Source organism: Amblyomma mixtum, chromosome 4, assembly GCF_055824585.1.
Source record: "Amblyomma mixtum isolate Tamu chromosome 4, ASM5582458v1, whole genome shotgun sequence".
Classification (NCBI taxonomy): Eukaryota; Metazoa; Arthropoda; class Arachnida; order Ixodida; family Ixodidae; genus Amblyomma; species Amblyomma mixtum.
Genome location: NC_143015.1, coordinates 71,046,451 through 71,056,640, shown reverse-complemented (window position 1 = coordinate 71,056,640; position 10,190 = coordinate 71,046,451). Strand labels below are relative to the sequence as shown.

At 48.8% G+C, this 10,190-nt stretch overlaps 1 protein-coding gene across 1 annotated transcript; it reads right to left on the bottom strand.

The window, feature by feature from the left end:
• Positions 1 to 360: 360 nt before the first annotated feature.
• LOC149346896 (uncharacterized) lies at positions 361 to 1,536 on the bottom strand. Its single transcript, XM_089541443.1, has one exon. It carries the CDS (start codon positions 1,534 to 1,536, stop codon positions 361 to 363), a length of 1,176 nt encoding a protein of 391 aa, XP_089397569.1.
• Positions 1,537 to 10,190: the final 8,654 nt, after the last annotated feature.

Sequence of the window (10,190 nt, the reverse complement as noted above, 5' to 3'; positions counted from 1 at the left end):
CGGCGAGTACGTATCCGCATCTATAATCTTTACACTCGACGTCATGCCTTCATAAAAAAAAAATATTCGTGTATGTCGAGGCAGTAACTCCAGTAACAATTATTGCGCGCGCGAATCTGCATCTGCGACGCCCGCCGGCCTCGTTACCTTAGCGCCATGGTGGGAGCGCTGAGGCGGTGGTGTAGTCCCCCTCTCTATACGCCGAAACACTGGCTGCGCTCTTGCGTTATACGGCGAGCACGCGCTCGAACTGGATGTCCGACGTCGAAGCTGCTAAGTCAGTAGAGTGAAGCACAAACTTCTTGGGGTACACCGGCTGGGAAGCTGTCCTCTCCCTACAGCGCTTGTCGGGTTCTTCAGTTACACTGGCGATGTTACTGATGGTGGTGCAGCCCCCGTTTTGCTGTTGCTGCTGTTACTTGGCCGTGGCGGAGGTGGCGGCATGGGGATGGCCTCGCCAGGCACATCCAAGATTGACACTGTGACGGGGGGTTCTTCAGTTTTACGCGGCTTTGGTTCGGTACAGCAATTCCTCCACAAGTACATGCGCCACAGTATGCGCAAGATGATGGCCACCGCGGTCGCAGCAGCGCCGCCCCCTCCGTATTTCGCTGCTCGTGTGTAATAAAGGCCGCGATATTTGTCGGCCGAGTCAGAGGAGCCGTAGACCTTGGTGCTCTGCGGATGGCAGCTTTCTCTGTCCATACTGCTCTGCGTCATTTCGGCTACGTCGCGTCCGGCGTAAATGTAAGGGGCATCAGCATCCGAATTGACCGACGCCGTACTGCAAGCCACCCGAGGCGCATAGTCGGCGCATCGGGAGACCTCTTCCCGCGTCGGGGAGTTCCAAGGCTCGGGAGCTGCGCCGAACTGGCAGTCGAAGAAGGCGCTCCCGGTGACACCATCACTGTAACCCTCATACCAGTTCCACACTTCAGGGTAGTCTTTGAACAGTCCGTAGCGGTACAGGCGCACGCACTGGCCACTGTCCGTTCGCACGGCGTAGCTGGACACTGTCAGGAAGGTGGCGCACTGGCGTTCGTTCCGAATCAGCGGCAGGTAGGTGTAGTCAAGGGTTTCGAACATCCGCGGAGACTCGTGCAAGGCGACGGGGCCGCGAATAAGCACTCGCTCGTAGTCGGTCGGCGCCACAAAGTACGTATCGCCGTTCTTGTGGCGCACTCTGTAGCAAGAAAATCGCATCGTGTCGTTGGCGTTCATGCAGAAAGTGAGGCTAAAGTTTCGGCCCGGAAGCGGCGACAGGCTGTCGGTAATGTTCGACAGGAACGCATAGTGTCCCTTGTGCACGACGACGAAGTCGTGCGGGTGACGGCACTCCGACAGCGGCAGTTGCGTGGCGTTGCCGAAGACAGGCCACGGGTATGGAGTTGCGTCGGGCACAGCTTCTGAGAAGTTGCCGTCGGTGTTTGCCAGCAGGGCGCAAATGGCGGAGTCGCGGATCCAATACAGGTCGAGCTTAGTGGCGCCCGATTCCTGGTTGGCTGCCTTGGCGCCTGCCTCATGTAGCAATAGCATAGTGGCCGCCAAGAAAATCGACGAAGCCATGGGTCGAAGATTCATTTTTGGTTGACAAAGCCCGCCCGTGGGGTCCCTTGCGCACTATAGAAAGCTTGCACCAGGCCTGGACTGAAGACCGAGCTGTAAAAAGGAAAGGTAGAAAAAACTCAGAGGACTGTAAGCACTACGGTTATACCGCTGGTTAGAGTGCGCATTACGAGAGAGTTATAGCACAGCGCGATCCGTTACCGCGATTCGCTTCCGCGAGGTACCGCTGTACGGCGCACAACGCAATGACGGCGCCAGATGGCGCCACGTTCCCGTCAGCTGCATGCACGTCTGCCGCATCAGGACCAATCAGCGCCTACATAGTGGTGCCCCGCAGAAGCGGATCATGGTAGCGGATCGCTCATCACGCTATGCTATAACCCTCTATTCTCTGCTTTTAGCATACCGCGTACCACCATCGCTTACCGCGTACCGTGTCTTCCACTGCGTACGCACTGATTGGCCCTGACGCGGCAGGCGCGCACGCTGTTGACGGGAGCGTGGCGCCATCTGGCGTCCTCAGGGCTATCTGCGCATGCGCAGCGGTGGAGCGCGGTAGGCGGCAAGCGGTGGCGGTGGAGGTAGGCGCTATGCTAAAGGTATCTATAGTACGATACAACTTAAAAAAAAAACAGCAGTTGCTACCACTGGGCTGTGGTCCACGGCGTCCTGTTTTACTCTGCGGAACAATCGCAACTGTAAACGAAATCAGCTTTTTAATGCTTGACTATATCAAACAATCCACATCTCAAAATCCTAAAGCTCACAATTTTTTTCTTGTGATATGCTTCTTGTTTACATAACAAGAAGCGCTTAAGCAGCAGACTACTTTTTCGTCGTGGAGGAATTCTGTGCGCGAAGGCTGAATGTGGGCGGAGCTTCATTGCAGACTTAAGTTGTATCCGACTATATTTACCCGGATCTTGAGGTGGCGGCAGCTTGTCTTTATATTTCTCTAAATAATTTTTCAAACTTAACGGTATTTCTAAGAATTTGCCCTTTTTTACAAATAAATCTTATTGACTTCGGCCTATGACTAATTTTTGCCTCTGACACTGTACTGATGAGCGAATTCAATGAGAAGGTAGGCAAGAAGCAGGCCGGAGATCCAGTGATTGGTAACTATCGCATAGGCTCTAGGAATAAGAGGGGGAGTTATTAGTAGAAATCGCAGAGAGAAATAATGTACGGATCATGAATACCTTCTTCCTCAGACGAGTCTATGCAATCGAGAGTCTGCTTTATCTCCCTTCATTTAATACAGTTCTTAACCCGTGCGTTTTAAGTCTCTTGTTTAAAGCTCTTTATTTCTCCGTCCTGGTTTTATGTATACCTACAAGCTAGCTTTCTAGTCTTGGCGGTCGAAATTTCCGGAGCCCTTCACTACGGCGTCCCTCATAGCCTGGGTCCCTTTGGGACTACTAAACCAAAACTGCTCTTGGTTCATGCTTGAAGGTGTAATGAAAACGGCGGGACGTGTCCAACTAGCGGAAGCAAGAGTTTTACTAGAGCACACTTCTTCTACATTCGGCCCTTTCATTCATCGAAGTTTCCGCACCGGTCCCGCAGTTTTGTGTGTTAACCTGATCACCGGCTCAACCTACCAGCCTCGAGTGGCGTCGTATTGCTTGAGTAGAAAACTGACGCCATTGGAAGTATAGTCTATCTTCTGCGTTTTTGGAGCCATCTTCAGGACACGTAAGGCGCGTACGCAAAATACTCAAGTACGAGTGTCGCTGGTCCTGTCGTGTGTGTTCTAGTTTTGTTCTCGTTCGTCACTCCGTTTTCATTTCAGCCTACTCTAAACAGTTTCCCTCAGCATGTTGAATCAGTTGCTGCTTTCTTTCATTTTTTTTTTACTCAGAAAGCTCACATCGCTCCATAATTATCATGGTCTACCTAAAGGCGGACCACGCGCTTCAGGCACCGCGAGCTTCAGCCATCCGCCTATCAGTGGACTGCTTTAGTTTACCTTTAGCGATTTGTACTTCCAAGTTTCTTTTGTCGATAACATTCCCATTTTTTTTTTCTCGAGTTTTATCTTTAGAAAACTGCTCCCAGCTTTTTTGCCTTCTTGTGCTTCTCTCGAAACCACTCGTTATTGTTCGATTGCCTCCGTAATTTTCTCATTCTACCAGCTTCGTGGCTTCGTGGCTCTGTACCTTCCAGGGGTGTGCCATTTTTATTTGCTTCCTTTTATTACAGCTTAGTCATACTAACTGATTATAATCCCACTTTCCGATGCGGCGCTTTCTGAATACTTCCTAAACAACTGTCGCTATTAGCGCTATTTGTTCGCCGTTTAAATTCTCATTCCCATTTTGTGTTTCCTGAGTTTCTCTTTTGCTCAGGGCTCCCATTCACAAATTAGTACGTTTATGATCACTTCCAAAATTCTACTTACCCTCCTTGTCTATTTCCATTTTTTCGAGCTTGCTATAGATACCTTGCGACATTAGGCAAAAGTGAATGGCAGTCTGCCGTTTCCGGAATTCCCAAGCGATTCGCTCTTCACATTAAGGTTCTCTATTTACAATAACTAGGCGGCGCTGCTCGCCGAGTTGTAGTAATAATTTCCCGTTGCAATCTACATATCCACCAGAATCTTGATGTAGCCATTCGTATCCATTTGTATCCCGTAATATAATTTTATCTTCACCGTCTCCGAACTGTTTTGCATGGTCACTAGGACAGTTCACTAGATCACGGCCCGCCGCGATGGCTGAGAGACTTCCGGCCACCGAGCGTGACGGACGTGTGTATCATGGGCTCCAAGGAGCGGATTTAGCGGCCCAGCCGGGCCGCGGTATCAGGAGTACGATCAAACCGAACGACGACTACCAGCTGATTTTGCCGCATTTGCCAACAGGTTCGAGCGTTTTGCATACTGTTTTTTTGCATGGCGACGTCCAAGCCAGGCCATACCGTGTTGAAAACTTTCGTGACGCTCTTGAGCGTCTGTCATTGCTGCCGGAAGTGGTTGCCCTCGGGACATATCAGATGAATCATGTTTGGACCGTGACATTCTGCAATGAAGAAGGAAAAAACAAAATGTTACAGGCGGAGGCGTTCAACGTCAAGGACCACCGCTGTGTGGTCATTGACCCATGCAACAAGGGCGTCAGGCTGAAGCTGTTCTGGCTGCTACACGGCGTGAAAGATGACGACGTGAAGGCAGCTCTGGCGGCTTTGGAAAAGTGACCGCATAACTCGGGACAAGTGGAGAGTGAAGGGCTGCGTCGACAAGTCGTCTACTACGCGCTCAGTGACATTGAAGCTGAAGGTGGGCGTTACCATCGAGGACTTACCGCACCAGCTGCGTGTTGGAGAGTACGTCGCACTCGTCCACGTTCCTGGCAGAGCTCCGCTCTGCCTCCGGTGCCGCGGCACCGGACACATACGTCGGGAGTGCCGTGTGCCACGTTGCGGGCTCTGTCGTCGCTTCGGCCACGACAACGCCCAGTGCGTGCGAACATATGCTACCGTAGCTCGTCCTGGTCGTAGGGATACTACTGAGGAGCATATTATGGACGAAGTCGACGCGGTAGAGGCGACCCGTGAGAGTCGGGAAGACGCAGTACCGAAAAGCATAGCCTCAGAAAATGCAACGCTTCCCACGGAACATGAGGCTGCCAACTTAGAACAACCACCTGTGCCTGACACCAGAACTGAGGCGGACGCGGGAAAAGCAGATGATGCTGCGGTAGGTGCAGCTGAGATGGTTTTGGAATCGACCGACGAGAAGGACGTTGACACGGAGATGCCCGCGGCGTCAACTTTGCCAGCGAAGAGGACGCACGACGAAGCTGATGACAAGGCGACGAGCTACGACGGGACGGACCATGAGGAACCTCTTCCCAAAGCGCCTCCTGTTCGACGTGCGGCCTACAAGCCCTAGCCGAACATCCTTCCTGATCGTAGGACTTCGTCGGGTGTCCCTCCGCCTTAGCGGAGGTGCCTTGCAGAGTCTTCGTGTTGGTAACCCGGTCTTCGATCGGGTTCAGTGCTGACACCGCCGTACTTTTTCAAACTGGAAGGATTTTTGATGAGGTGAGCTGCAAACCGATGTCACTTCGAGAGCGGCGAATCCCAACCATTTCGATGGCGTCTCAAATAACATCTTGCTTGCGTATTGCCACACTGAGCGTGAGAGGTCTTTCTGCGCGAAGAAGGCAAAATCAGCTTAAGCGTCTCTTGTTCGAAAACGAAATCGATCTGTTGGCTGTTCAAGAGACAAAAATTGAAAGCGAAGAGTCGACAGATGCGATGGCAGAAATTTACCGTGCACAGTTCAGTGTTTGCGTGTGCCATGCAGAAGGAAAGTCGGGAGGGTGTCTGATTTTAACTCGAAACTGCAAAGTCGCTGTGGAAACTGTATTTTCATGTGAAAGTGGCCGGATTGTAGCATGCGATTTTTACTTTTCTGGTGTAGAGTGGAGAGCTGTGTGTGTATATGCACCTAATAGAATTCCCGAACGAGATGCCTTTTTTCGCCGTGTTCAACCTTTCCTGCTGACAGAAAAGCGTGTACTATTGCTTGGAGATTTTAAGTGTGTGTGTAGACCTGAAGATAGAACAACGAACAAAACCCTGCAGGACACGAGTGCCGAGGTGCTGTTTGAGAAGATTAATGAAGCAGAATTGGAAGACATTGGCATTATAATGCAAGGTTCAGAACAAGAGCAGTACACGCATTTTCAAGGCGTTATTCACGCAAGGCTGGACAGAATTTATGTTTCTTCTGAGGTTGTACCCTTGTGTTCCCAGTACCAGACTGTGCACGTCAGCTTCAGTGATCATTCTTTAGTCGTGATCACACTTGGGGAGAGGAAAAGGACTGTCAAGTTTAGTTGGGAATTATCGAAATTTAATGACACATTGTTGGAGGATGAGGAGTTTAGCGAGAAACTAAAAGACTCAGTCAAAAGCTTGTTAGAAAAAAAGTCAGACTTTATACAAACATGGGAACAATTTAAATGCGACGTGAAAGTGGCCGCTATAGAAAGAGCATGTGTTTTAAAGCGTAAGGAAAAACAGCAAGAAAAGGAACTTCGTACCGAGCTTGATTTCATGCTCAGCATGGAAGGCGTCAAGCCGGGGTTGTACAGACAAGAAATAAAAGAGACCAAAACTAAGCTTGAACTAATAGATGAAACGAAATATCGAGGTGCAGTGATAAGGGCGCGCAGCGAAAGGTTTTGGCTTGGGGAGACGCCCACAAAAAGGGCGCTCAGCGACGAAAAGCAGTATGCAGTTTCGAAAGAGATAAAGGAAATTTGTTATCGCAATGACGTAACTTCGGAATCTGAGATGATTGAAAGGGCGTTTCTGGAATATTACCAAAACTTGTTCAGCCTTAAAACGCCCGATGTTGAACACTATAAAACTGCATTCCTGTCGCTAATGCCAAGAGTCGAGGATGACCTGGCGCAGGTACTTGAGGAGCACATAACGGCAGCAGAAATCGAAGCTGCAATACAGCAGCTGAGCTTAAACAAGTCGCCTGGGCCGGACGGCCTCGGTGCCGCACTTTACAAGGCTATGAAAACAGAAATGGCAATAGCATTACAACGCGTAATAAGCGAGTGTTATGAAAGAAAGTTAACTCCGCCGTCTTTCCGAACCTCCCACGTGGTGTTGATCCCGAAATCGGACGACCCGAGTAGGTTGCAGTCAGTTGAGTGTTACCGCCCAATAAGCTTAACTAACGTAGACTACAAAATTTATATGAAAGTGCTAGCCGGACGACTCCAAACAGTAATTAAAACCCTTGTTGGCCCACGCCAGACCTGTGGCATAAAAGACAGAACCATTTTTACTAGCATACACGTAGCTAGGAGTGTCCTTGAATGCTGTGATGCAACGGAGGGCCGTGTCGCCATGATCCAACTAGACCTGCATAAGGCGTTTCATAAAGTTGTACATGAAATTTTGTTCGCGCTGTTGGAACATGTGAATGTAGGATGTATCATCACTGATGGCGTGAAAATGGTTTACAATGGCTGTACATCAAGGTTCATAGTTAATAAGCGCCTGAGTAATAGTATTCCTGTCTTGTCGTCAGTGAGGCAGGGTTGCCCTCTTTCTCCACTGCTTTTTGCACTTTACCTGGAGCCCTTTTGTTTAAAGCTGTTAACTACGCAAAACATTCGAGGTTACGCCTTTTGTCATAATGAAGTGAAGGTATTGGCATATGCAGATGATATAGCAGTGTTCTGCAGAGACCAGGAAAGCGTGCAAGAAGTGGTGAGAGAAGCCGTAAATTTTTGTGATGCAAGTGGCTGTGCGAGAAGCTGGCAGAAATGTTTTGGTTTTTGGCATGGAAAGTGGCAGGCCACGCCAGAAGTATTCTGTCGAATGAAGTGGGTAGACACGCCAGGAAAGTACCTGGCGTGCCGCTAACCAACTACACAGAAAGCAAGGAATATTGGGCCCATGAAACCGAACTAGTCAAAGCTCAGACAGGCAAATGGGGCGGTCACAACTTTTCCATGTTTGCGAGAGCTACGGTGTGCAACATGTTTTTAATAGCGAGGATTTTCTATGTTCTGCAAGCGTTAACTTTGCCAAGGACTTCAGTGCAAAGGTTTGCACAGAGTGTTTGCAACGTTTATTTGGTCGTCAACATGGGAACGTACCAGCCGATGCAATCTGTTCCATAAGGTGCGGAACGGGGGGCTAGGATTATCAAATTTATTTCTGAGGCAGATAGTGACTAGATTCTTTTTCTTGCGTCAAGATAATGATTTTCTGCGAACTATTATACAAGTGCGATTGTCAGAATCACTGCCTGATTATGTTGTGTCATCCAAGTCTGCAGGTCGGAGTGGGTTAAGTGCTTTCTTGCAAGAAGTTGTTGCAGCAGTGCGTATTCTTCGGTCAAAATTTTCTGATGAGTATCTAGCCATTGTAACAAGGAAAAAGATGTACAAGGACCTGCTCGATGTGTTTCTGCCAGTGCCTGTTTATCGCAGTGCATATCTTTTGGGTCGCGAACGCGATGTGCTAAAAAGGGTCAAAAGAATGCCGGTGAAGCCTTCAGTGCGTTCTTTATTTTTTCAATTGCATACCGGAACCCTCCCAGTGAAGCCATGGTTGCAGAGCAAAGGCCTTTTTGTACCTTGGTCAGTGGAATGTCTAATTTGCAAAAAAGTGGAAACTATAGAGCATATCCTTCTCGATTGTCATGACGCTGTCTTTCTTTGGGATGTCTTGAAACGCACCCTGAAAAAAGAGTTACCTTTGACGCCTTTTGGAATACGCTTCCTACCATGTGCAGAAACAGGTGAAGTGCCTTGCGACCTGCTAATGTTGGTCTGCATGCATAGCCTATGGCGCACGCGAATGGATGTCAGGCATGAACATGCTGTTGTGCATCCTGCACATCAGTATTTCATTGAAAGCATCATGTACACACAGGAAGTTTTCGGACAGCGAGCTCCACAACCTGAGTGGTTGCCTGTCCTCGACCAACTAAAATCATTTAACCCATTTTATCATCGTGCACTAGCTAGAAACTGACCAGTGCTTTTATTGTCATGTCATTGTATTTTTGTGTTTCGTTAATAAAGAAAAATAAAAATAAGTCGGTAATAAAGAAAAATAAAAGCCGCGATGGCTGAGTAGTTATGGCGCTCGGCTGCTGAGCCGACAGACGCGGGTTCGATCCCAGCCAAGGCGGCCGAATTGCGATGAAGGCGAAATTCTAGATTCTCGTGTACTGTGCGATGTCAGTGCACGTTAAAGAACACCAGGCGGTCGAAATTCCCGGAGCCCTTCACTATGGCGTCCCCATAGCCATAGCCACTTTGGGACGTAAAACCTAAATAAACCAGTCCACTAGACCATTTTTTTCATGCCTGCAGTTCTCTCCTGTCCACAAATAGGCCACCACTGCCCATAACGTTTTTGTCTGCAATGTTTCCCAATTCTCAGATATACTATTTAGACCTTTTCTTCTTTGCCAATTTGTTCTTTTATGTTACAGTATAACAACTACCACCCTCCTCCGTTGTTGTTTTGTTGCACCGCTCTCATATATTACCATCTATAAACGCCGAGTCTTCTACTTTCCTGAGACACGCCTCGGAGATAGCGTAAATTCCTATTTCTTCTTTTATTTCTTATTCTATCGCTCTCTTTCTGCCCGATTGCTTGCTCAAGCTACTGATGCTGGCGTTAAATTTAACTTTTATACCTTTCTTTTTGTCTTCCTAGTGGCTGTTTTCCAGGAATTGACCTATATTGTTACGTTTTCGTGTCCACTGCCCTCCACCCTACGGCCGACATTTCGGCGGACTCCTTAAAGGGAAAAACTGCCTAGGCTTTAGAAATAAACGAGCTTAAAAGAGTCGATTGAGTGAAACTTGCAGGTAAAACATGCGAAGTACTTTTGGGCTAGCACTTGAAATAGTGAAGTAATCGCCGATTAAAATCCCGGCGCCCTTCAAGCTTCTCCGCAGCGCACAGCGCCAAGTGAGGGGGCGCATGATGACGTCATCGAAGGTATCGGTGCATTTCCAACACACAAACGCCTGATTTGAAGGAAAAAGTTAGTTAGTTTATGGGGTTTAACGTCCCAAAGCGACTGAGGCTATGAGAGACGGCGTAGTGAAGGGCTCCGG

Excerpts from the sequence above, each read along its gene's own strand:
- LOC149346896 (XM_089541443.1), bottom strand. The coding sequence starts at position 1,536 with ATGCTATTGCTACATGAGGCAGGCGCCAAGGCAGCCAACCAGGAATCG.